Source organism: Lagopus muta, chromosome 6 (assembly GCF_023343835.1).
Source record: "Lagopus muta isolate bLagMut1 chromosome 6, bLagMut1 primary, whole genome shotgun sequence".
Lineage (NCBI taxonomy): Eukaryota > Metazoa > Chordata > Aves > Galliformes > Phasianidae > Lagopus > Lagopus muta.
Genome location: NC_064438.1, coordinates 28,867,779 through 28,895,484, shown reverse-complemented (window position 1 = coordinate 28,895,484; position 27,706 = coordinate 28,867,779). Strand labels below are relative to the sequence as shown.

Below are 27,706 nucleotides of genomic sequence, written 5' to 3'. Positions count from 1 at the left end.
AGAGACTGGGATCCAAGAGCCAGCTACAGGGCAGGCTGGGTATCTATGCTGGAGCTTACTGTTGGGAGCCAGCAGCACAGAGCTGCAGAAGCTTCTCACCCCATACCTCACACTCCCAAAAACTATACAGAATTTGTCCTGAAAAATAGCAACACCATTTGCAATAGCCAATCGCCCAGTGGCTAAGGAATTACTCTACTGCTTCCTAACACAGTCTTAGCTCTGACTCTCATAGTACTTTTACTCTGCATTCCAGAAAAGAGCTAGCTAAGTGTACACATGTACTTGGGAGGCTGGACGGGACTTGCAGCTTCTCTGGTTCAGGTAAGCACTATGACCATTTGTCTGCTGAGTCAGTCTCCTCCAGCTCTGTTGCTCACTTGTTCTGATGTTTAGAATTACATTTCCATTGGCTAAAGAGAAAAAAGTAATTCAGTTCTGGAAAAACTATTTCTTCTTGTTGCTGTTGATATACCAATACTATTTATCTGTGTCTATGTCTACTACATAACTAAAATCCACCTGGGAAAGAAAAGCATAATTGACTTTAACACTGGATTGGAGTTGTGCAGTGGACAGAACAAAAACCATTTTTGCTGGACGCTGCTGTGTTAGTGCATAGTACAATCAGACAAACTGTCTTGGGGGCTTTTACTTAAGGAAACAGCAAATGTGTACCTACACAGACTGCAATACACAATCTTCAAACTGTCAGACAACGTAATTCCTGTTTTGCAATATCAATATTCCTTCAGCCAGCATGGTAATTACTCATGACCAAAACCCTGTCAAAGCACCAGACTCAGTTGAAACAGGTGTTACCACATTAGGGTGGGAAAAAAAAAGTTCACATCAAGAGCTGATTGTAACGAAAGGTTAGAGAAGCTGAAACCTACAAACAAGAGTAAAACATCTGAATATCCATACCACTTTAAACTGGCTCATTAACATCCTGGGCCCGTGCCAGGTTCCAGAGTGCACCAACAGACTTTAACTGCTCTAACCAGCCTCACCTGCTACCTCCACTTCATCCTGCCCCTCTTCTCTCACACACCACCACCTCTCATCTGGGAGCTGCAGGGAAGCTTTGGTCTGTGTCCCTGCTCCTCCTCTGAGGTGGGTTATGGGTGTGTTTGTCTCTATTCCTGACTCTAGAACAGACGTTCCTTGAGCACGTTATTACAGTCCTATCTCTAGTTTTATTTCCTCTTGTTTTTGCTGCTGACTTGAATCCCAGGATGGAGACCTAAGATGGGCTTGGGATTTCATTCCTCACCTTGTCTGATCTCATTTTGCCTGGTCTTGCTTGGGTCTGTTACTGGGTCCTTTTACCACCAATCCTGTTCAGTTTATTCTTTTTGGATCCTGTAGGTTTGAAAGATTGCCCTAGCTGTTGAGAATGATATTTCTGCTAAGGTTAGACATGGTTCTGAGCTCATCATCTGTCACAGGTTTTGTCTTGTTCTCCCCTGGTAGCCAGCTCTCAGAGGACTGTATCAGTGCAAAAATCTGTGATGATATCACAGAATCACAGAATGTCAGGGATTGGAAGGGACCTTGAAAGATCATCTAGTCGAATCCCCTTGCTGGAGTAGGAGTACCTAGATAGTGTGTTTGTGTTACAAGGAAATACAGGCATAGTTATCACTATGCCCTTACTTAACCAATAAACATAATTGCTTCCAGGACCGTTGAGAACACAAACCTAGTGATGCATTGTGATGCCACCAATGATGGGTTTTTAGTCCTGGGAGAATTCCACTGGGCTCCGCAGAAGGGATTAGTGTGCTCTTGTCCTCTCTTTCTGTAGGTATATTCCTCCAGCTAGGCAATGGATTTCTGTGAGTGAAACAAGGTATGGAAGGGAAGTAGAAGCCTACTACATCTGTTTTTGTGGGTTTTTTGGTTTTTGTTTTTTGTGGTTTTTTTTCCCAAAAATACAGAGTAGGGATTTTCTGTTCTTATTGACATTCTGTTACATACTGTGCAGTCTTCAACAAATCATTTGACTTTGGTATCTACTTGGGATAATAGATTGTTAACTCTCCAATAAAGATTTAGAAAATGTAATTAATGAATAACCTTGACTTTCCCCTACCCCCAACACCTTGTGAAGCTATTATGTCTACAGAGTTCATTCAGTTAACTGCTGGAGAATTTTAACTTCACTCATCTCTATTTTATCTCTATATTATAATCTAATATATCTCTATATTATTGACTCCCAATAAATACATAAGTGATCCATGAGACATGAAGACAGAAGTCACCGTTCCAAATCACCACTGAGAACAGCTCAAAGACTTCTGTCATTTGCAAAATATGTTGCTATATTCACGTGGGGGGAAAAAAAAGTGAGAAAAAAGGGTTAAAAAAAAAAAAGTATAGAACTGTGGAAAAAAGTCCTATTAAGTTTCCCTTTGCACTTAAAATTGTATGGTCATAAAAACGTGTGTGTGTAGGGGAAATGTTCTGAGTTTTGTAGTATAATAAAATGCTGTACTTATTTATTTTTACAATCCCAATTTATAAACTTTCCTATTTTCCTTTTTCCTTTTAACATGTATATTTATTTTTGTTTTGTGGACAGGTGAAATAAGTAGTGAGTTTGACACTAGAAAGATTATATCAAGTAAGAAATCCATCATGGGTGACCTCAAGAGACTTCTTAACCAAGGAGAATATGCTTTTTTTGGCTCTGCTCCCATGCTTGAAAGCAGGTTTGTTCAGGTAAAAATAATTTAAATGATTTTTTGTTTTGTATGCTCAATGTAATATTGATGAAATAAATTACTTTTTTTTTCCCTTCCTCTTCTGAACAGTTATCTTCATTCATTTATTCCCACCGCACCTATTCTCATTTGAAACAAAAATAAAGACAAGGATATAATGTTTCTCTTCTCATACAGTCTCATGGTCTAGAATCTCAGCAACAACTATGCTGAAAATTAGAGGACGTCCAAGAATTATGTTTTTGTTCTTCTTTGTCAGTCCCTGCTTTTTCCAGTAGGAACTACTAGGACAGCGTTATTTTCTAGTTTTCTAGAAAATTTTCTAGTTTTGTGCTAGCTCATTAATGTTGTTTAGCCATCAAATTTAGTTCAACCTACCCTAAAGAGCTGTCAACCTTCCTCAGTAATCTTCCTATTACTACCTCTGTCCTTTCAGTATTCTTTACTGGACACAGAACCCTTCATGACCTTGGCAACAGTCTGCAAGTCTACAATATTACATTCACAGTGTATCTAAAACACGTGAGTTCTACTTGTAAAATGTACATCAACAGATCTTTTTAATAGGGTTTCATCACCTCACTGTGATAACTGCAACATCCTTTGTTCTTGCCTTGATTAACTCAATCTTGCATTGTTGGTACACGTGCAGAATGCTAATTAGCTGCAAGTCTCTATTTTCATGGTATTTGATTGATCCCTGCTTTATTTATCAGACCCAGTTTATTCTCAAAGAGGCTGTTGCCCTAAACAAACAGCCTGTGAAAACAGCTTCATCACTGACTTATTCCCACTAGATTTAAAAAATAATAGCCTTTGATCTATTTTTTCATATTCCATGTCTTACACTTGGAAAGATCTTCTACTAGATATCCACTAATTTAATACACTGTTATCTCTCAAATTCCTTCTTAGAATACAGTTTTTTCTCTGACATCTACCAAAAGCCAATTCTGACAGTGGTAGATACCAAGTGATTTGAGCATGCATATAAATTTTTTTCTTAGAATTTTCTCATTTCTTTTTCCTGTCATTTTGTGTCTTACACGTAAGTTATCTGTAATCTTTTTCCATCCTGTACTTTTACAGCATCTATCAAGATCCTGGCTCAAAATGAGGTCTCATTAATATCACAGTAATTCTGACGGACATTGAGTCATCAGAACAGAGTGTCTCTTCATCATGTGTACAATAAAATTAACTTGAGATAGTAGCCCAGAAGTCTTTTCTTACCTCAGCAGTCAGATGCCTAATGATGGAGACTACAAAATAACCAGTGATCCTTCTTTATCCTGATTCAAATTTCTTCCTCTGTTTTCACTCATATATATATACCCATTTCATTATTCCATGTTCCCTTCTCTCCTCACCATTTCATTACATAAGCCCTAGGAATCCTAGGCTGAATCACTGTGAAATATCTTTGAAATATATTCTCTGAGAGTGTTGATTTTTTTGTTGTTGTTCAGATTAACCAAAGAGGGGAATTGATTAATCTTCACAATCGACCGACCTGCGTGACCATCGGCATCTGTGCTGCCCGTTCACCAATGCCCAGTGGAATGCTGCTAGCACACAAGGTGCCTGTGTCCCCACAGGAAATAATGGCAAATCTCCAGAAATTCTCAGAGAATCCATCTCAAGTGGAACAGCTAGCACTTAGCAGGTGAGTGAGCATCGAAAAGGGTTAAATAAGTCCTTGAAGAGCTTCCCCCTTCCATATGGTGTTTTCCTCCTTTTAATAATCAGATTATGAACAGATATCACGTTTGCACTTTTCTTCCAGCATTAACACAGTGAAGTCAGGAGTATCACTGAAATTTAAAGACACAAATTTAGGCCTCACTCTGGTCATCGTTTTAGGCCAGTGCTACCCATATACATATACATAGATGGAAAACGACTGGAAAATACCTAATAAGTTTAAAAAAAACCAAAACCATATCAGAAGCTGAAAACTGGTGAAAAGATTGGAGGTGCAGGTTTGTCAAGGAAAAAGGCAGTGGAATAAAGGCATTGTAAAGAAGCTGACATTCTTTGTCTCCATTCTGTGCACTGCTGCTCAGCATTTCTTCCAAAGTCAGTGTCACTCAAAGAGGAGTGTCCAAATCTACTCAGCAGCTTTCTTTTCCCTATTCCGGTTTCTCACTTGTAGTCTAATTCTATCTTCAAGTCTGATGACATAATATCTTTTTGTTTTTTTCAGGTTCTTGCCCTTGAAGTTTGTAGAACTCTCTGTTCACAGCACAGATAAGAAACAGCTCATGTTAAAATTAGTAAATGGCCGTTCCTATTATCTAGAGCTCTGTGCTCCACCAGACCAACAACAGCAACTATTCCACCACTGGTTGAAGCTAATCTCTCTCCTGAGACGTCCAAAAGATACTAGCAATACCAATGTCAACATAATATGTAAGGATTCTGGCACGAGTCATGAGAAAGCTCCCAGCCCCAACAAGTCACCAGACAATGTAAGTCTTTGGCAAACTGATATCAAATCTTCAAGCTGAACGATTAGAGAGTATAGTTTCTATCAGTGTTCTATATAGTATCTATCAGTGTAATCAGTACTGTCTCTCTGAAGCCAAACCTTTCATATGTTCTGAAGGATCTATCCTGTTTATCAAAATAGCTGGCTTGTTGTAAACCCCCTGCAAAAGATCAGGGTAAAAGGAGTGAAAACACTGAGTGCACCCTAGCCCTGATAAAACTGTAATGATCTACAAATGCTATACTATAAAATGTTCAGTGTTTAGTTTTTCCTTGCAGTTATGGGTATGCTCTTAAATGAATTTCTGGGACTCAATTCCACAAATAGTTGGAAAAAAAGCAGAAAAGGAAAGACACGGCACAGATGAGACAAATGCTGATATGCTGATAACAAATAAGCAAAGAGGGCAAGTACATTTGATCTATTTAAAGGACAGAAAAAGAAAATTCTTGAAAGCAAATGCTACAGTGGACATCCAGAGTGGTAGAAGGCAGCTATTTGCTGAATAGTCCATATATAGCGGACTGGCATACAGGAAATTATCATCAAGTTTCAGTTGTGTTGATCAGTGATGTGTGGAGCATTTTTAATGTCTGTTGCAACCGTATCTGTTTAACTTTCATTTTTCTGTCTAGAGCAACAACTCACAAAACGTGCCTAACCCCAAAACAGAGGAAGAAACTGTTACTGAACAAACCTCCTCCAATCAAGTTCTTTACTCAGATAGTGTGGGTTCCACCGAAAAAAGTGAAAAGGAAAGGGCAACTTTCAACAGCTCCCAGGAAGCAACCAGGCTAGAAACCACCGTGCAATCAAAGAGTAAAGATCCTCTGGATACAATAAACAGCAAAAGCAAAGAGAGAAGGAAGAGCAGGTAAATATGGTTGAGAAATGATTCTGGTATACTTGGTTTTCAATGCTGAACTTTGAAAATTAGAATGTGTTGAAGATTTTTTTTTTTTTTTTGAAAATATATAATTGCAACACCTTTTCAGACTGCAATTCTCCTGATGTTTTAAATGTGCTAGGAAGCTGAACAATATTGGGTGGGGTTTCCAATTAGCCATACTCTGGCTTCTCAGCTGTTCAGGTTCTTTTGAAAGACACTTTCCATGTGCCTTCGCTTCAAAGCAAGGCTTACCACATCATTTAGCAATAGATATTCCTGCTGTGGACAGAAAGAGTTTAAAATAGCATCTATTTAATACTAGTACATAACAAGATTGTTAAGGTAAATTTTGTTGTTGTCATTTTTGTTTGTTAGTTTGCTTTTGTGGGTTTGTTGGCAATAGCATTATCCCCTTGGTTGTCTACAACAGCGTTGTGTTTTTTTCCTGAACTTTTTATTTATTTGTTTTTAGGACAGACAAAATGAAGCCAAAAAAAGAGAAAACACCGCAACCTTCAGGTATGATGGGTTTTCTGATATTTGGCCATTTCCCCAGTGTTATTCCTACTTCAATAATAGATGAGGGAAGCTTAAACTTCATGAGCTGGGAGCTGTTTAGAACAAATTTTTTCTACATTTGTATTGCCAGTAGATTAGTATTTGTATAAAAGTGAAATAATATTTTTAGAAAGTACTCTTTGCTACACCCCTGTTCTGAACACACCTCACCTTGCAGGGTTCAGTGCCAGGTTTCTTTTAGAAAAGCCTTGACGCTTGACTTGTTTGGCTGATGTCAGCTGTGCAACATCACTGAAAAATCAGGTGAAATACACTCCAATGAGAAGGATAAGAAAGCTCTATGCGATAGAGAGATAATATTGGCCCCTATTTCCTCTTCCAATGTGTCATAAGGCTTCCCAAAAATCCCTGGTAGAGCATAAATTTGCTTCCAGGCAGTGTGTCTGCAGTACCCTCAACCATGAATGTGTGTTCCTGGCAAGATGTGGACCTATTCTGGAGTAACCTTTTCAACACCATACTGAGATTAGCATTAGTGTCCTTCTTGGCATTCTGCATTTCTGCATAAATCTCTACAGAACATTCAGCTACAGCACACAGGCATCTCACAGACAGTCTTTTCTTACTGTTCACCACTTGCCATATTCACAATCCCCAGTTTCTTATCAGCGATTATGCACTGCTACCTATGCCTGCCAAGAAATAACAAAGACTGATGCTCTTAGTTTGCTGATGCCCCCCACACCTTGTCTCTAAGCTCACTGGTCATTTTGAATACCGAGTGAATCAGTCTCTTGAACAACAGCTTTCACAGGCTTACTACACAGCTTTTCCATTTTACTAAGTTAGGAAAGATTAAATGATATCTTTTGTCCAATCAACCTCACTTTTTGTGAACATGATGCTACTGCATGCTTCTCTTTTTAGCTGTGGGCTGCTTGCAATTCCTTCACCTGGCTAAGAACATTTCCCATTGTTCTCTCTTTTCGTAACAGTCTTTTTAAGTCACTCCTCCCCCGTGTCTAATTGTTCCTTTCCTCAGTCACTCATGTCTTTTCATCTTTCCTCTGATTTCTATTCTTTTCTCTAGTTTTGGATTATCCTTTCTCTCACCTTCCACATTTCTCGAATCCTGTCCTATGTCTTTTCCTCATTTTAAACTCTACCTTCCTCCAAATATGTAATTCTTCCACTGTGCACTTGTCTCTTCTCTTTTTCTTCATCTGCTGACCATACTTCTCCTGGTATGCATTCTATTGCTTCTGGATTTGCCCCATTAAGGCAAAGGCAGCATCTGCTCCCCTAAGCTTACCAACTTGCAGACTCCGTTCACTTCTCAGCTTGCTGATCAGCTTTCAGTAGTGAACAGAAATGATCTTCACACATCCCCAGCCAGCTGAGAGCTATGCCTATATCATCTCAACTGACACTAGCTATGCACAGACTTTTTATGCCTCCCAGGTGTTCAGCAAAGACTAGAGATTATTTCTGCTTAGAGATGAGTAGGCGAGAAGTAGTTTTTAGGAGCAACTGAAGGGGAATAGCATGGGAAAGACAGAAAAGGCCAGTTTGGAACACAGGGCAGAAATGCTAGTAAACTCCCCCACTATTTGTAAACTGAATAGAGAAATAATCAGAAAAGTCTGAAAATCAGTTGCCACTGGTTCCTTCTTTTGTGGTTCTTGGTGTATGTTCATCTTCTCCATCCTTTTCTTACTTTTGACTCCTGCTTCTTTTCCTGCACTGTTCTGAGCTTGTCCTCATTGTGGTTTTGGTTTGCTTTTTTTTTTTTTTTCAGGAAATCGAAAGAGTGGCAGTAAGTCAAGCATAGGCTGCTTCAAATTATACTTCAGATGATTTGTCAGTGAGAAGGAATAATAGAAAATAAAGCAAAGCATCCTGTCATCAGATGCTTTTAAAACAGGGGCCAGACACATACAGAATAAAAAAAAAACCCGATGCTGCAGTCTTCAGTTCTACAATTTACTGCTGAAACAAAAACCCTATATTTCTCTGTATTTAATTCACAACTAGCAGTAACAAATATATTTTGTTCCTTGACATTTTTTCAGTGACTGAGGCCATTTTTCAGGGAGAAGACTTTGTAACATGCAGCAGAAGGCAAAGAAATTGACACTTGAATTAACAGTAATGCTTGAGTATGGCTTACACATTTATGCAGCATTGGGAAAGCAATTTTCAAAACATTGCAAGAAGACAAGTGATAGTGAGCAATACCATGCTAGGAATGCAAAATCCCACTAATACAGAATGTTACGAACTTCTAGATGAATGTGGGTAGATCACTGTTAGTTCAAGAACCTTTTGTACAGCAGTGCAAGCTGATGTACCTGTCTTCCATTTCTCTGCCCACCATACAAAAAAGCATCTGAAGCTCTACTACATTTACCAATTGAGGCAACAACAGATAGTTACCCAAAAACCAACTAAATTCTCTGATACCCACTCTGTATACACATTCCCCACTACTACTTTTGTACCTGGTGCTGGGTTTCTGTGTAGTTTTAAGCATATGAAGTATTTTAATGAAATTGTGAAGCACTGTAATCATAGCCAAGCATGATTACAGGAGAGGGAAGACTCAGTAGGCTTTTCTGCAAGTGAGCACAGAGGATATACATAATTCATAGATTTGGAGAAGATAAATGCCAATCTAATGTTCCTTGAGAAAACAAATTAATTGAATACTCTTTGATGCAGCCTGCCTGTAAATAGATTCCAATCTATGATGCCATTATAAGCAAGTGGTAGTAAATTCAAATTCTAGATATCACCAAAACATGAACAAGACTGAAATACCATTCGGTGTACTTGGAGACTCGAGAGCTATTTCCCACGGCGGAAGAACTTTCCATGTTTTATTTATCAAAAGGACATAGCTGCATTTATTGACAGGAAGAAATTTTTCGGTGGTCCCTGAGAAAATGTTTGTACAGCATATTTTCTGTTTGAGGGACAGTGAGTTACATGATACGTGGTTTATGATGTGCTGTTGTCAACTACATGAACAAACAAAACACTGCAAGAACAACAATCGGTAACAGTAATTTCACTAATGCCTGTAGAGAGACTGGCTGCAGATGCTTACTGTCATTGACTTTACACAAGTGAGGAAGAGAAAATGAAAACTATGGATCACTGGAAAACTAATGATAATGCATTTTGAATACTTTTAAATAAAGCATACTGCATTCAAAAAGTCTATGAAACAATTTTTTTAACTAGCACAGAAGTAATATCTATGACACTTCAGATCAAGATATGCTGCATTGTATTTCTCTTCACTGACTGAAGACACAGATACAGTCCTTTATCTGCAAAAACCAAGATCAGTCTCAGAACAACTTACTGTACTACCAGAAACATTCACTCTTGTACCCTAAACTGTGGTAACTCTGATAGACCTTGAAGGGGCACAGAGGACTGCTGCAACATGCGAATGGTACTGTTCAGCCTCAGTTCACTGGAACACAATCTAAAGTGCTCTCAATCAGTGCTGAGCAAAACTGATTGCTGTAACAAATGTGTAACTTCAGAGTATCAGTTTTTCCAGATGGTTGGGAAGATGGTTGAATTGTTGCATAGCACATGCAATAAAAATATACTATTGATCACCGAACCTGAAGCAAGGAAAAATAAATCATTATGGATGCTTGCTGTGTTACATACCAAAACAGTCTTACACTGAGCTGATTCATAAGACTGGTATGCAGTATTGGCTCAAGATGCCAATGCGGGCTATCAGCTCCTCTGAAAGAAAAATAACTGCTGGGTGAATGACAGTCATTGAAGATCCTGCAAGCAGTAGAGCTATGAAGCGTAATATGTTTGACTACACTTCTTAGGAAATAGAGCAAAATAAAGTGGTATTAATGTAATATATTCCAAAACAGTTTTCAGTTTGAATGACTTTTATTTCCTCTGCAACTTTCTGTCAAGATGCAGATTCTTGAGAATGGTATAGAGTTCACACTGCAGCCCACAGATTTATCCAAGAATAGTGAAGGCAGTCCACATAGCTATGTGGAAATGATTTATTTCTGTCAGTTTGAAAACAATGTCTTCCTTCCTTAGAGATGACTATGTAGCTGCTATTGCTATCTCCAGAAAGATAATTAAGGCTTTGTTTATGGCAACAGATGATAAGTATATTTTGGTGCTGTCCAAATTTTCACAAATCAAGCATCTGAAAAATGCCCCTGCTGCCAAAGAAGAAGGAATGAAAATCTATTGTCATCTTGTATCTGTGTAGAAAACATTATGTTGAGATCAACATGGATATCTACAGAGGAACTGGATGCAATACCTTTATTTCCTCTGTGACACAACACTCTAGATTTACGCATATGTTACTGAGGTATGTATGAAGGATTTTTTTTCTGACAGTATTCACCCAGCAACAACCCAGATGTCCATATTAATCTCAGAAGTTAAGGATTCTTGTCTGAGACTGGGTTTCTTAATGTTAGTACATCGTGCAGTTGAGTGGACAGAAAAATTAAGAAACCAAAACTTCATGAGTTATTACACTTTTTGGCTTCAAAGCAGCAGTTCTCAGCAAGTGCTAGTTAATTGACAGGCAATGAAGTACATGGGAGGACTACAGGGAAATGCTATAAAAATAGCTAGAAAAATGCTAGAAAAATGTTATAAAATGATGTGTGCTCACAGACCCAAATAGCTTTAAACTGGACTAATTCTTCACATCGAGATCAATATCATTATTTATTGTCAGTATGGATGGGTTTCAAGGTATATATGTTATTATCTATCAATTTTAGGGTCATACATAGAGCACATTATTTCCTACTAGAATATTTCTCACAAATAAAAAAAGTCTCTTCTAATTTTAGTTTCAGAAAAATTCCAGTGTAACTTAGCAGTTATGCAGATGTTTAGGGTTCAATTAAAAAGGATACTAAAGATTGCTTTAGAAGCTGAGAAACAACAGACATGCTGACTGGTAGTTAGCTGCTGCACGTGTTGTTCACAATCTTTTGGAAGCAAGCTCAATAACTGGGGTAATAATCAAATGAAAGTTTTAAAAACAGTAGTTCTGGAAGTGATTCTCCCTCATAAAAATTCAGGCAGCCACGTGGATACACTACAGAATACCCACTATTTTTTTTGTTTGTTGTACTTAATTAAAGTATAACAGATAAGCACAAGCAGAACTCCTACAGCAAACAAGATTGATAATATAATATTAACAATGTAGTGTGGAAGATTATTTTGGTGAAGATTTAGAAAAAGGGAGCAAGAAGTAGAATTATGGGGCTGGTTATGTATGCCTTACAGCTGTCCTGCTGTATATCTAATTTACTCTCAGGAAAAATATTTGCTGCATTTTTTTGGTCATACAGTATGCAAACAATATACTACAGTGACTTACTTTTGACTAATAAATACATAAAGCTTAAGCTTATAATGTAGCATTATCACGTAGGTGGGTACCATCATTAACATAATTACTACCATTAAGCTACCTTTCAGGAAAGGTGACCTCACCTAGGCACCACAAATATCTTCATTCATTAGGATTTACTGCTTAAGTACTTTTCTTGGGCAGTTAGGTTTAACTCTGGAAGGCAGCTCAGCACCACACAGCCACTTGCTCACTCTATCCTCACTGGGAAGGGGCGAGAATCAGAAAATACGAGAACCTGTGGGTTGAGGTAAAGACAGTTTGCTATGTGAAGCAGAAGTTGTATGTGTTAGCAAAGCAAAACACAGAGTTAATTTGCCACTTCCCATTTGCAAGCAGATATTCACTGATTTCTAGGGAAGCAGGGCTCATCCCATGTGATAGTTTCTTAGAAAGAGAAATTTTACCACTCCACATGTAACGCCTTTCTTTCTTTCCTCCCAGCTTTTAATACTGAGCATACACCATATAGTAAGGAATATCCCTTTGGTCATTGAGGTCAGCAGTCCTGGCCACGACCCCATCAAGCTCCTTGTGCACTCTCAGCCTCTCCTGGCAAGGCTGCATGAGAAGCTGAAAAGCTCTTGGCCCTGTGTAAGCACAGCTCAGTATCAGCTAAGTCACTGATTCATTTTCATCAAGTATCTGAAACACATCACCAGACAAGCCTCTACAAACAAAAATAACTGTCAGACCAAATCAGGACAAGTGCTTTCAACCATTTAAACTTTTGTTGATTCCTCCCATATTTTGCAATCAATCTGAGTTATTTCCTACTTTTTTATTTCTTTGCAAAGGTTTTATAAGAAGCTCCACAGGGTAAAAAAGTAGATGTGAAAAAATAGCTTTTGCTCTTAATAACAGATTAAAAAAAGTAATCAAACTGCCAGACAAACTCAGCAAAAGGTATGTGCACGTTCACACCAAGGCAGGTTCACACTAAATTCTGAGTAAAATCCTGTCTTGACTTTGGACTTTAAAATGCATCCAGCCTCAAAAAGGGAAAACGGGGAAGAACAAAGTGGATTTTAATTCAAATTAGTAACTGGTACTAATGGCAAAGCAGGAGACAGTTTTCCAGAGATGCATCAGTCTACTTTGGATCCTTATAGATTAATTCTAGATCAATTTGACAATGGACAGCTGTGCAGAGGAAGGCACACTGATGGCTGAAATAATATCAAAAAGTTAGACAAGTATAAAAGTAAACTGCAAAGAAGAGCAGAAACTACACTTGGACAATCTAGAAGCAGCAAACAGATATAAAGAAACAGATAGATGAGGTAAACATTTATTTGAATATAACTCAATAGGGAAAGGTAAAATGATGCCTAGAAAATATTATTTTTATCATCTATTATCTTTCTGGATTAAACACTGTGCCCCAAGCCATTCCATCAACAACTCCACTTCCAGCTTTACCCATCTTCTGGGTATGGTTCCTGTATCAGTGTTTAAGACCCCTCAATAAGACACGAGTAACACTTGCCAGACTTAACACTTCTCTTCTGGATATTAACATATTTTTACTGGTGAGCTGCTGTTAGGTTTGTGACCTCATTTGTAAATATTGAGACTTCATGTGCAATTTTGGATCTGGAGAATTAAGAAGTAGCAGAGGACAAGAGAAGCCAGAAAGGAAAATATTTCAGCCACCAGATGAACATGAATGCAAAATGCAGTCACTGGAAAGAAAGGAAGGAATAGTTCTAGATGTTATCAAGGATCAGAGCATGACCATATTTTAATCCTTCATATTTGCTGTCCAAATTCAAAGAAAGCTGAAAGAACATTGGTTTGCTGTATTAATTTTGAAATTCGGGGTTTCTGTTGATGTGTCATTGAGGCCAAGACATTTTTTTTCTTGCCAGATAAATAACCGAGCTCCTGGACTTCTGAATTTTGCACTCTTCTTTGAAACACTAGACAGTGGACACTGCTAGCCCTATAGGTACACTAGTACTGGTATTACATTCTTTCAGATGACTGGTTCATCTGGACTAGCTGATCTCCAGAGGTCCTTTCCAAGTCCTATGATTCTGGAATTATGGTATTTATATGTCCTATTTAAAACAACCGACAGATTTGTAGTCAGGAGATATCATATAGTTATAAATCAAAATAGAAAGGATATTGTTATTTCTCCTACAACACAGGGATAAGTAGGAAGCAGCTCACTTTCATTCACATTCTGTTAAAAGTGACATTTAAATGTGATTATCCAAGACACAGACACTCAGTACCTAAAAGCCAAAGGAAGAATTCCTGTGAAGTTCCCAGAGACAGAAGGAAATCAGCCTATTTAAATAGATACCACACATAAAATCAGAGAGAAAAAAATAAGACAATTTCTCAAAACTTTGCAAGAATATAGAAGATCAAGAAGGAAAGGGTGTTAAGATAACAACAAAAGCAGGAGAAAGGTTAACAAAAATGGGTTAAGAAAAGGTTAAGAAAGAAGATGGGATACAGACTGATATCAGGAAGGCAAGAATTCTTTAGAGATTGCAGAAAAAAGAATTATTTTGGCAGATAAAAAAGGGATGACACCGAATTGGAAGGAATCCAAGATGAAGTTGGAAGAGAAAGTACATCTGTTGTACAATAGTTGTTCAGTGAGTTTAGTGATAAAGAGTTTTGAGATAAAGGGGAGGAGAGTAATGGGGAAGACAGATGGGGATTAGTTCTCCTACAGCCCTCACTGGCAAAGGCACTGTGGACTCTGTGGGCTTTTGAAAGAGCAATCCTTTTTGCATGGGTAAAACTTCTGTTCAGCTACACAGTGACATAAAGGGGAATTTTTACCTAATCCTTCTGTGATTTTTTATTCTCCTTCCAGAGGGCAATGGTTTCAAAGAAAACACTTTGTCCTGTTTGGATGATGTCTGGACTTGCCAAAAACGTTTATTTTTCCATTGATTAGAATCAGCCAGATTTAGACTGATCAGCAGTTATGTCATCACCTTGCTGGCCAACAGTGACACTAAAATGTAAAACTCAGATAACTGAAAGTAAACATATTCTTTGTAAAAATATATGCATTTGTTTCTGGAATGAAGACATCAGCCTTAGAAAAAGAATGTTCTTCAGTAGTAAGGCTGCCTTAATACCTCGTTTCTGTAGCTCCAAACATGCTTTTGTGATCCCACAACCACTGATAATACTGTTAAAATTAAACCTCTAAAATCAAGGTGTTCTAAGATCCAAACTCAAAAAAAGGTTTTAGATGCATATTTATTTTCTATTAATTTCTGCTTAAATATTGAAAACTTTGAAGAATAGATGGAATGGGTTATTTATAATACTTTGGTAAGTCATTTTTCAAATTCCTTTGAGAACTGTGTTACTATATCCTCATGTGAACAGCTAGGCAATTAAGATGAAACAGATGACTAAGAGCTCTGATTTTCCCAGTCAGTTGTCTTCTAATTGTCCTTCCTCATCCTCTTATTCACCTTCTTTCTCTGTATCTGTTTTCTAATTTGCGTATTTTGTTAAATTCAAGATGTTGATTTTCTCTCAGCAGTTTTTGTATTCTCAGCATGCCAACAAACAGCATCCACAAGGCAAAACAAACCAGCAGATCCGTCCATTTAAATTGCTAACATAATGATTTAAAAGAGAAAAGTTGTCTGATGCTTTACAAATAATGCTGCTGATCCGGTGCTCTGTTGTGAAATGTTTTCAGGTATGACAACTTCTTGGCCTGATGGAATATTTTAATCTGTTGGATAGAATTAGCCAAGTCCTCCTCATTCAAGCATCTTATGAATGGATTTGCCAGATGGGCAAAGGCTAATATTAGGGATTGTGAAAGCCAGAGGGAGGAGATTGGTTACCAAAGAAACAAATAGATCCTTAAGCAGATATATCCAAGAGATCCCAAGCTCAGTCTTAACCTGGTCTGGCAATCCATTCTGGCAAAAGATGAAAACTTCAGCTACACATTCAAGAGAACAAAGTGGGAAGAAGAGAAACTCTAGAACTGTTGTGAATCCTTCTTTGCACTATGAAAAACTGCACAATACATTGAAGAAAATTCAGTTAAAATGGTATAAAAACTGGCTTTAGGGCAACATGCAAACTAGAGACAATAAGACTTTCTGTGAGGGAAGGAGAAGTGCTATCAGTTGAGGGAAGCTGTAATCGGAATTCGTTATTTTTTTTTTTAAATCTCTTTATCCTAGCCTTGCATGTAGAAAAGACATTAAACTAGAGATGGGTTTGGATGACGATGTGAACAGTCAACTGCTAAATCTACATACTTTTTGCAGCCATTATATCTTATAGACAAGTATTGTATTTTGAAGAAGTTCTCAGACCTTTTGCCAAAAAAGGTTTTTTAAAAAGGTTCATGTGAACTTCCACTATTTTCAAATGAAGGTGAAAAGAATGATACTTGGTTCTGTTCAGACAGGAATAACTACAATCACATTTTCCCTTCATTTTCCTTTTCCAAGTAATTAACTGCAATCCACTGATACTTAAACGTCACATAGGGCTGCAGTTCTTCCACTTCCCACTTACCGGTCAAAGTGGAAAGATCCAGTTAAGTGCAGTTGCAAGACAGCAAGGCATTACTATCCTGAGAAGGGCAAACCAAAAGATATTCTGAAAATTGCCAACAAAAAGACATCCCAGGAAGTTTGAGCCACATTGTGCAAAGGCAGAATACTTTCATTGTTTCATTCATAGGTAACTGGTTGGCTTTTACGTTAACATGAAGTCAAGCAGAGTTTATACAGTAAGAAAAGTGCGGCATCTGGTTTTGTGACATAAAAAATTCGTGTGTTTAGAGGGGATCCAAAGAGAACACAGAACAGAGTAGAACTGTAAGAAGTTGAAGGTCTTTACCTGCATTTCATTATGGAGAATGACTCCATTCAGAGTTAAATGATGAAGTTGTAAACGGTTAAACTGAAGAGAAAAGAGATGAACAATGGAAAGGTATCTGTTTAGACCTTTTTAGTGGCTTATGAAAGCCTTTCTATATTCTGGTTTTTTAAGTATAGCATTTCTTTTTAATGCCATAGATAAAGATGTAGGCGGGCTAGCCTGAAAATCCAGGGGAGGGAATACAGTTTCGCTCACACTAAACTGCAGTGCTTAAGTCTGTGGCTCTGTGAAACACCGTGGCTGATGCAGACAGCCTAGTAAAGCTGCTCGTAATGCCCGCTTACCTCTGCCGTTCCACACACCGCGTTCCGGGCCGCCTCCGCGCCTCAGCCCCGGCTCACCCACCCACAGGCGGGTTCTCAGTGAGCAAATGTGTTCCTTCCAAGCCTGACTGGGGCCAGTCCAGCTTGTCTGTCAGCAGCGGTGCAGGGAGAACAGGGGGGATGAGGAGGAGAGCAGCGGTGAAAAGGGCCGGTGGCACGGGGTGCCTGGGCACGGGCAGGCAGGCAAACCGATTCCGATCAAGGTGCGGAGAGCTCCCACAGAGGTGTCCGAGCGGGGGAAGAGAGGGAGCTGTGGCAGAATGACGGGGCATGAGTGTGGATGGGAACGGGAGCACCGGCCCTCGACCAGAGTTGGGGCGGCAGCTCCTCTCCCCGCGCAATCTCGACGGCAGCCATTGGTGGCGCCCGCTGGAAGCGACCGTTGGCAGCGGCCCCGCCCCGCCCGGCCGGCAGGGGGCGCGCGCGCTCAACCGACCCCATCCCGCCCCCGGCCTGTCTGGCGGCCAGCGCCGGCACGGCGGGAGCGGCTCCGCGCCTGCGCGCATCGGCCGGGCGGGGCGGGGATTGGCGGCCGGAGCTGGGAGCGGGAGGGGCGGACCCGGGCCGGGGCCGGCGGCGGCTGCGCAGCTCCACGGGGGCTGCGGCCGGGCGTCTCCGCGGACTCGGTAGGGAGACTCCGCGGGAGGCTGTGACTTCCAGCGGACAACTCGGACGGAGCGTGTTGGTGGCGGCGATAGCTGCAGCAAGGAAGGAAAAAAGGTGAGCGCAGCGCAACGCCCGGCGTGCGAGCAACAGGTCCCGTCCGCGGAGCCGCCGGACCCGGGAGCCTCCCCGCGGCGCAGGCCCGCCGTCCGGCCGGGCCGGAGCCGAGCGGGTGGCGAGGCTGAGTCGAGCTCGGGGGCTCCGCGGCGATCCCCGCTCTCCGCCGGCTCGGGCTGCGCCGTGGCCCAGGAACCCAGCCCGCGGGGGCCACTCGGCTACAGGTGTCTGTGCCGCGGGCGCTCGCAGCCGCTGCACGCAGCGCGGGGGCGCCCGGGCCGGGCCGGGCTGGCTTCTGGGAGCCCACTGGCCCGGATCTGCCGGCTGGCGGGCCGAGGCCGGGAGGAAAGTGCCCTGCCTGTGTGTGAGAGGACGCGTGTGCTCGCGTTCCGAGGTCGGAAACTCTTGCACGCCTGATATGCTGGAGGCGCGGCGCTGCGGAGCGATGCCCCTGTGGAACGTCTGTGTGCCCTGTGCTGTGTTGGAAAGGTTTGCGGGGTCAGATTGAATTAGGTGCTGTAGGTACGACTTCCAGCGTGTTTTATGTCCTTTAGTGGCTCAGGAAGCCCGTAAGGATTGCGTTCTTGTGGCGGCTGTGCTCTCCTGACTGAGGAGCCGCGTTGTGTGCGGGCAGCAACAAAGAGCGTGGAGACCAGGAACTCCTCCAGTCGGACGGCACCGACCGAAACCTGAGTTTCTGGGTATGGCCTTCTGGTAAACCACTGGCTTTAACAGTGCATATACATATCCGTTTAAAATAACTTTCTTACTTATCTCTTCCATGAGACAGATCTCGGGGAAAAAAACATAATGAGGGATGTATTTGAGGGAAGCATCTATTAGTGTTTTTGAGTGATAATTCTTAAAGCCACTTCAGTGGAATTACTTGAGCATAAACTAGCTACGTGGTTGACTGGCTATGACAAAATACTTGCATTGGTGTTGACATTTGAGTGTCTGTAGGCAAACTTCTAAAGAAGTTCTGGTGTTGTTGTAAATGCCCTCTGGCTCAGTGTGCAGCTTCTTGTGCTTTCTAAAGACCTTTCTTCTGGAGGGTCGAGATGCTTTTCCTGAATTTCTTAAAAATGGGGTAGTTTTTGATTGCTGTTCGAGCCTGGCTGTGTTTTATACACATTAACTGTCTTCCGACATGCTGTGGTCCTAAAAGCCCTCTGTATTTCACGTGTTAAAAGGTTAATTAATGGTTAGTATTGTAGGTGGATTAATGAGGCATCAAATATTTATATTGCAGCACTTTGAACCAGCGTAGTAGATTGTTAAATTTAATTAACATGTCTGTTATTACAGTAATACAGAGTTAAGTGCTAGTACGTGATCACCTAACTCTTCTCAAAGTAATGCTTCCAGACTTCACATCCAGTGCTTCTGATGTTGCTTTGAGTTCTGTAGAATGGCTATGGACAGTAGTGCTTGGTTCAAAGATGATGATGGCTTTACCTGGATCTCACTGAAACTAGTTTCGAAAGAACTGAGCTTACTTAAAAATGTAAATGGAAATATTTCTTCACTGAACCGATTTACTGCCTTCGGAATTTGGAGTAGTTGCTCAGGCCGTTGAGGAGTGTCAGATGTCTTTCATTACCACAACAATACCTGATATAGAAACACTAAACAAGGCTGCAGAGGTTACCATTCATACCGAGGGTTGTGGACACAGAACACTTCATGTAGTCTGAAGCTTGTAAGGATCTGTTTTGTATATGCGTAACCATATTTTTTAACACCCAGTTTGGTGCTTTTTAATTAAAATCTCTTGCTGTAGTTCGAAGCTGCAGTTTTTTAAAAATCCCGCAGAATTTTCAGATGTAAATTGTGTTGGGATGTCAAAGACTGGCTCTTAGCACCAAGTATTAACAGTTCTGACTACCTGTTTCAGCTGTTCATTTTTTTTTCTTCCAGTTTACACTTGTGATTAACAAGCGTTCTTTTACAGTGTTGGGCTTTCAGAATGCTGTAGGCTAAGATTTCCAGCGATTTGCTACTTCTTAGGTGGCAGGATCCATGTTTGTATTCATATGCTGTGGTTAAAATCCTTAAGTATTCTAGCAACGGGCTTCTATTTTCTTTCTTTATTTTAATTTTCTCAGTGCGATAGGTAGCGTTGTGGAAGGACTCGACATTATGGTTTTTGGAACAGTGGTATAATTACAACTTTGGTCATTCATTAGAAAGCCTCAATGTATACTTGTAAATATTAATTAAGTACCGTTGTGTTGTTTTCCTTCTATTAATGAACAAACAGTTGCTGGTACACCTGTGAGTGCAGAAACTGTTTTCAGGGGAGTGTTTTTTAACATTGGGTACAATGGCTGGTACCATGTTTTATTATAATGTGGCTCAGTTTTTTAGCAATTGTGACAGAAGTGTTTTGTCTGTGCATTCTCCTTCCTGCACTTTCAATTGAGTTATATTATAAAATGTTTTAGGTGTAGTTATTTTAAAATTTTATTATAAAATTCCAAAGAGGAAAAACTATAAAAAACTGTAAATGTCTGTATAGTAGTTCATATTCCAGGCTATTTGAAAGTGAGCTTTGTGGCTTTCTGGTTGATTTTTTTTGTTGTTGTTGTTTTGTTTTTAAATGGAAATGATAAGCTGTGTGTACCTATAGGTAAAGAAATGCTTATACAGCAAAGGTGTTTAATTGCAATTAATACAAAGCTGTGTAGGAAGAAAAAAAGGCCCAACTAGATGTTTGCATCAGCTACGTTAGAAAGTAAGTAGTTACTGTTGGTAATGCAGAATTGTACAAGGAATGGTTCTGTCCTTTAAAGTGGGAAACGCAGTAAGTTTGAGTACCTTGAGGTTTGGGTTCAAATCCTTCAGCTATCTGGGAGAACTTACAACCTACATCTGTCAGTTCCAAAAGGAATGCCTTACGTGCCAGCCTGGTGGGTCTTGTGTTGTGAGACACTTCCCAGTGCCAGCCAGTTTTGTTCTTGAGAGGGTAATGCTTGGGAAGGGACTGTCTGGCAGGAGGTATGCCAGGCACAAAATGATGATGTGAACCCATGTTCCTGCTTGTAGTCACAGTTCTGAATGATGAGGAGGAGTATTTTATTGAACATGATCCTAAATTCTGGGAATTATTTGTTTTCAAGCTTTTTCTTTAGTTGTATTCTTGGCTAAATTTGCCAGTTCTTACTGATGATGAGCCTGACATTTGAACAGCATCTATAATTTGCTCTTGTTGTAGAGAGGAGCTTGGTTGGTTGTCTGTGAGCTAAGCCTAGTAGGTGGCATGACATTTGGGTTCTGTTGTGGACCTTATTCTTTCTTGTTAGATGCCAAATAATTAGATGCAGAAATAAATAGTTTCATCGTATGTGCAATTATCTGTTACGTAAAGATCGCCTGGATGCCTTGTTTCCTGAATTTATTTGCCTAATTGCATCATCTGTCTGTTCTGGTAGGCCATAAGTGTCTTACAAAAAGTGCTGAGTGAGAAATAGTTACTGTGGTTTTATGCTAACAATTTTAGTTGTTGATTTTGGTTTAATTTTTGTATTTAATTTTTTTTTAATTTATTCTCTAGAATTAGAGAACAGTCTTGACAATTGGAGCACGTGATAGTGCAGCTCATGGCTGATAACTGTAAACTTCAGTATTCTTTTGCTATGCTTTATCAGCACTAAAAATGAACTCCCATCTCCCTGACAATTCTGAAAGAACAAAAGGTGATAGATGGACATTCTGGAGAAGGAGGTTCTTTAGAGAAATAAGATAGAAAACAAACTGTAAATTTTATCCTTGTCTTGATTTATCTTCTGGGGAAGTCTGGGAACAGACAACTCAAAGACCCTCATAGGTGCTGTTGTGGGGAAAAAGTAATTCAGTACTGGATGTGATTTCTGATAAGGTTATTTTAGAAGTGGTGGGAGAGGTAAATGATCTTTTACAAGAGGCATAGACAGTACTCAAATATTGTATAGTCAGTGCGTCAGCATCTAAAGCATGTAACTGTATTTGGATCAGCTGTTGCATGAATAGTCAATATGAATTTTTGTTGTCACGGTGTGAAGTTCTTCAGTGATATCTTCATGCTCTGAAGTGTTGAATTCAGCGTACCTGAATCCTTCAATAACCAGGAAGTGCCAGTGCAACCTCAGTAACTGCTCTTTGGCCTGGCAGTGCCTGCTGGGAGCTGAACGTATGCATTCCTGCCTTAGGGCTGGAAAAGAAGTATTCAGCTTGTAGTGTTGAGATGATTAGGTATGGAGTTCTGTTTACAAATAGATGTGATCAAAGGGGGACAACATATACTACTGCCTAAGAGTGTTACTTAGTTGAGTAGTATGCTGCTACAAATGTTTCTGGTGATACATATACAGATTTCTTAGCTATATAATGGCATATGAGTGGCTGGCACTTAATGAGGTATAGGAAAAAATAATCAAACTTAAAGTTCATCTTGTTCAAGGCTGAAAAGCAGGTAAAATGTAACTGGTTTGATGCCTTGGTAAAAATGCTGTTAAGAGAAAGGACTTCACTTGATGTTTCCCTAGGGCCGATTCTTGGTCTCTGAGTGACAAAAGAGATCAGTCAGTTGAATATTAAAATGTAAAAACCAAGTGTTTTGAACTGAGATGATCTTCACAATCAAGGTCAATGAAGGTATATGCCTTGGTAACTAATTCTCTATTTATCGCTTATTTAGGAGCTGGTCTTTGGTGCAGCAAAGGAGAAACCTAGAGAGAGAGAAGCATCTTTTTCTTCATGGCTGTTAGAGTACTGAGTTGCTAAATTCTACAGCACAGTGGATATCACGAAAACTTTGTTTTTACAGTATGATGTCACTGCATGTAAAACTCATGCTTGACCTTAATATCAGATGATTCAGTTTTCCTTTACTGTCCTGATGGAAAATTAATGGTCATCCACGTTTATCGCCTTTAATCAAATTGCTCTTGCTTTGTCTGCTACTGCTAAGGAAAGTTGAGATAAGTTAATCATGGTTTAATGCGCTGTATCTTGACTAAGAAAACTTAAGCTGCTTTTGTAGAGGAAAAAGAAAAAGGGTTAGATGACTGCATTGTGTTTAATAGATGTTAACTGCAAATCTAATATTGGCAAAAAGTTGTTTTCAGAGAGCAGTCTCTCCCAGTGTCTGAAAGGACATGATGTCAGCAGACAAACAGTCCTGTGTTAGTGGGAGAATATAGTATTAATGGAAATCACGTGCTCTGCAGAATCTGTAGGATCAAGAAGTGATGGAATTGCTCAGTGTCAACATGCAATAACATTTACATTTTGTTTAAATAGTATTAGAAGCTTTCAACTGTAGGGAAGAGAGTGAAAATTGAACTGGATACGTATTTAAAGGTGGTGATTGATGTTGTGGGATAATTAAACATAATGCAAGCTTGTACCATTTCGTTTTTTTTTTCCAGTAATCAAAATGTGTTCTAAATCAGTAACCTAATTACTTACAGGGAGGAATTAGCACAGTCCCTTAGAGTAAGTGACGTAAAAGCTGATCAGGTTGGTATTGCCTTGTTTGTTGGGCTGCCTAAATGACTTAGGAGCCCAGTAGTATTTATCTGGGTTTTGACCAGCGGAATAGCTTTTGTCTTTATTTTTTTTTAAGAGCTGTAAACGGTGCTAGAAGTCTGTTTGAACCTAAGTTCTTAGTAGATTAGTGGATCTCTTTTACTGAATTATCACCTTGATTCTTGCCCATTCTTAGACTGTTAAGTGTGTGCTGTTTTCTTAATTCAAGACTTGATGGTCATCAATTGATTCTCCACGGAGCATGTTCCTTCAAGCTGTTATGAGCCCTAGCAGAAGTGGCTGGTTACCTGACTTCAGTGGGAAGAGGAGGAAGGAGTCACTCCAAGACTTCTGCAGTCTAATAGGCACTTTCTGACCTTATGTTTCTTCTTCATTGACTCATCAAGCAAGATAAAAAGATTAAGGACTGAAAGTATCTTAAGAAAAGCTAGGAATCCAAAAAAAGTAAATGGCACACATCCTGCTTCCCAAAAGAAAAAATCACGAGGGTGTTTTTAAGATAACAGAATGGGCAGAAAGCTTTTCAAGGACTGGTTATTTCAATGTATTTTTTAGGTTGCTTCTTTCTTTAAGTTTTGCCAGATTTCAAGTAAGGAGAGGTCAGAATGATGTGCGATGGGAGCTATTTCTTCTTGGCTGAGAAAGAGAACGCTGCACCTGCTTATATGATGTTCTGAAGAGACAGCTAAATGTTACTTTGGCTTACAGCTTATGGAGTCATTTTTAATTTATATTGTCTGTACTTTGATATCAATACGTTGTTTAGACTAGTAAGCCTCTTGCTATTAGGGAGTAGTTATATGATCAATTTTGAGTAGTCCTGGTATATTGATTTTCCTTAGATCTTTCTGTTTATTGTGGGCTTGTTTTTGCTGTTACTGTTTTTTGCAGCTTTTCTATTGGCTTTTTTTGTTGTTGTTGTTATCTTAAATTCTCCACTCTTGCAGCCCTTCAAAGACAAGTCATTCTCAGTGCTGGATCTCTAAATAGACAGTACAGACAATATGAACAAGGAAACAAAGGTTTTCTATGTTGGACCACAGCTTTCCTACACCCTGATAAGTCTTACGACCTTTTGCTTTCTCTTTCCCATCAAGTTTGGTGCTTTGTCTCAAGGTTGGCTTGGCCTGTAAAACAGTAGCTATACTTAACATTTCATTCTGTGGTGCTGTCTGTGTTATTTATATCTTCTGATGCTTATATTATATAAAGTCTCATTACAACTTTTATTTACCTCTTCTATTTCTGTGGTAAATTTCTCTGTAAGAACGCAGTTACACAGGAATATTGCTTTTTTTATGAGGCATGATGACATACTAGTCTAGTACAATGAGAAGCGGAACTCTCTGGCACTGAGCTAATTTTTAGCAAGTGCATGGTGAGATGACTAGATGTCTATGAAGCATAATAAAATTGAGGCCTCCAGTGTCTTCAGAACTGGTGAGAAAGTTATTTTTGACCATGGTATCTGTTTGCTATATGTTGTGTAGAGTGCCAGCCAGAAAACTAGCAAAATGCTGAATGTATCTGGAAGGGCATCAAGATGCCAGAAGACATCCCAGTGCAGCTATGCAAAAGCCCTGCTACCTTCACTCTGGTTCAGGTCTTTGCATTTTAGGAGTACATAGCAGAATAAAAAGAAAGATGGAAAAGGGCATTGAAAACACTGGAGGGATGGAGCCTTCTCAGAAGAAATCAGAAAGATGAAATCTGTTTGAAGAGAAGAAGGCTGGAAGGGAATGTGTTGGAGATTTTAAAAAAAATTAAAAATAAAAAAAAATGCAAAGGGTAATGGATGATTAAGTACAGCATGACATTGATTAAAACTACAGGTTTGAAACAGCTAAAAAGAAAAAACCTGGTACTTTACGTAGTGGGTAGTGAATGGCTTTTATTGCCATAGGAACATATGTAAGCACCCAGTGTCACGTTCATACTGATTCCTTGACCATGTTTGATGGTTCATATTTGAAAATGTAGTATTGATGTCTTTAATAAAAAGAAATGATGGATGCACAGGTTATCACTTAACAGTATGTCTGGTTGCCTCAATCAGACGGCTAGATGGACCATTTGTCAGACCCACTAAGGTATGTCTGAGATTATCCTGAACAACAGGAAATCTAGCTTTTTGGCTTACTGAAATTTGTTCTGTACAAATATGGCAGATAATCCCAACCAGATACTGTATTGCATTGGGCTGTAAGCATGTAATGTGCGTAACAAGCTGGAGCTGAATGTATTTATTTCGTTTAATGGAAGTGAAGAGCTGGGAGATCAGAGCAAAGAAGAATCAGAATCTAAATATCTCAGTCTGTCTGTCTGGTAAGACACTCGAAGTTCGCCTGTGAACTCCTGTCTTCCAAAGCGTTGTATTTTGATTTGTGGAAGGTGGGTGGGAGGAACAGCCTGCAGAGTTGAACAGAAAGGCCTAATAAGTATGTGCAGGCTCTTTTTGAAACTTGGAGTCTGCTTCCTGGCTGATCAGTGGTGGTTGTAATTTATAAACCTCATCTGAAATGTTGTATGTATTTAACCATAATGAAAAGTACATGGGTAACAACCGCACAATACAGATTTCAATTGTATTTAATAGGTTTTGTGAAATCTGAAATACCACCTCTCTGGGAGTAAAGTATTGAAGATTTGTGTATGATTTTATTTAAGTGAAGAACTTGAGTTGCAAACCTGCATTAATGTATAAGCCACTTTTAGACCTCTGGTGAGAACTTCATGTCGGTGAGAACTTCATAAGGTTTCTCCCTCTGTCAACATTTTTGAAGTCTTTTTTGTACAAATATTTAATGACTGCAGCTGCATACCTACGTGGCTGAGTAGTGAGTGCAGACCAGTTTTGTGTTCTGTCTTAAGTGCGCATTCCTGTCAAGTCTTAGAAGGATATTTAACACTGTTCTTTTGGTGTTACGTATGTTCGAGCTGTTTATGACTTCTGTAGTTGGGACTTGATGTGACAATTAAAATTCCATGCAAGACTTCAGTTCTTGGATTTTAAAGCTAATTTGAAGTTCAGTATTCAGCCTTTAAGGTGCATAATATGACTAATAGATCCTGTTCGCCTTAGCGTGTAAACTGTTAAGCAATTAGTAATTATTTTTCCTCACTTTTTTGGTATTTATTTTCTTGACTGGATTTGTGATGCATCTGATTCTAGCTACTTAGTGAGATACTTGCTTAGCTTGCAGTTAAATCACCGCAGTTCTTAACAGGCTTGGTGATTTCTCTTAGCTTTTCACATTCAGCTCCTCTGCTTCAGTTTGTCATTTGCAGGCATAGCCAAAATGCTAGTTCCCAAGTCATTTAAGTTAATAGTGTGAGGTCTAAGGGAGAGAACCCAAATAAAAGATGCCCAAATAAAAGACACGGTACAGAAGTGGCTGAGGTGTCAGCACACATTGCCTTCTGCTAACTCTGCTTTTGAAAGGATCAGTGATTTCTGATGGGAGCAGAGTCTACAGCTGAGAATAGTAACTTAATCTGCTACAATGAGATTTGTTAGAACTTGTCTATCAACATTGTTAAGCTTGCTGTCCCTCAAGTTCAGCCTATTATGCAGCATTATTTTCTTCTTTTTTGGGGGAGGAAAAAAAAAAAAAAAGAGGAAAAGTAGTAATTTTTTTAATGATTTCCTTGCAGCAAATTCTATCTCTAACTTCAAATCTGTACTTCGAGAAACTTAGAAACAATCCAGTTTATTACTGCTGACCATTACACTATTCTAGGTTTTGAAGTTTAATATATTATTATATTAGCTTATTTTTACAGTTATATTTCAGAGAAGTTGTATTTGGAGGTTAAAATTTGCACTGGCTTAGTTTTCTATGTATGTAGTGTAGCAGAAGGGCATTGCGTTCATTCAGTATGTACAGCCACTGAAACAAACAGCCAAACTGAAAGCAAAATGGACATCAGTTCAAAAAACGAAAGAAGATCCATCAGCTTATTACTTGCAGTAAGACTCTGAAATATTATGTGTTACTTGAATAGAGGCTTAAAATTTAGGGGAACAAGAAGTCTACAGATATAGTTCATTGGCTTAGCTTGTTAAAATCCATTAAACTAGTGCACGTCCAGTATTTGTGTTCAAAATTCCAGAACTGTTCTTCAAAGAGCAGTAAGAACATGCTTAGAATTATTTCA

General features: G+C 39.4%; 2 protein-coding genes across 5 annotated transcripts in view; both read left to right on the top strand.

The window, feature by feature from the left end:
* Positions 1 to 121: 121 nt before the first annotated feature.
* GARIN2 (golgi associated RAB2 interactor family member 2) lies at positions 122 to 10,470 on the top strand. 4 transcript variants are annotated; one of them, XM_048947471.1, is made up of 8 exons: positions 122 to 324; positions 1,811 to 1,855; positions 2,591 to 2,730; positions 4,202 to 4,398; positions 4,939 to 5,203; positions 5,859 to 6,097; positions 6,585 to 6,631; positions 8,430 to 10,470. In XM_048947471.1, exons 3-8 carry the CDS (start codon positions 2,647 to 2,649, stop codon positions 8,486 to 8,488), a joined length of 891 nt encoding a protein of 296 aa, XP_048803428.1. In that variant the 5' UTR covers positions 122 to 324; positions 1,811 to 1,855; positions 2,591 to 2,646; the 3' UTR covers positions 8,489 to 10,470. The 4 variants fall into 4 exon arrangements, with proteins under 4 accessions (XP_048803428.1, XP_048803427.1, XP_048803424.1 ...); XM_048947468.1 differs by lacking the exon at positions 122 to 324 and adding an exon at positions 1,007 to 1,116 and having other exon boundaries at positions 1,687 to 1,855; XM_048947470.1 differs by lacking the exon at positions 1,811 to 1,855.
* A 7,364-nt stretch (positions 10,471 to 17,834) lies between these two features.
* The window catches only part of PALS1 (protein associated with LIN7 1, MAGUK p55 family member), a 51,461-nt gene continuing 41,589 nt past the window's right edge, over positions 17,835 to 27,706 (top strand). Inside the window, exon 1 of the mRNA XM_048947458.1 lies at positions 17,835 to 18,016. The gene's annotated coding sequence lies outside the window, so the exon portion shown is untranslated. The remainder of the gene's footprint in view (positions 18,017 to 27,706) is intronic.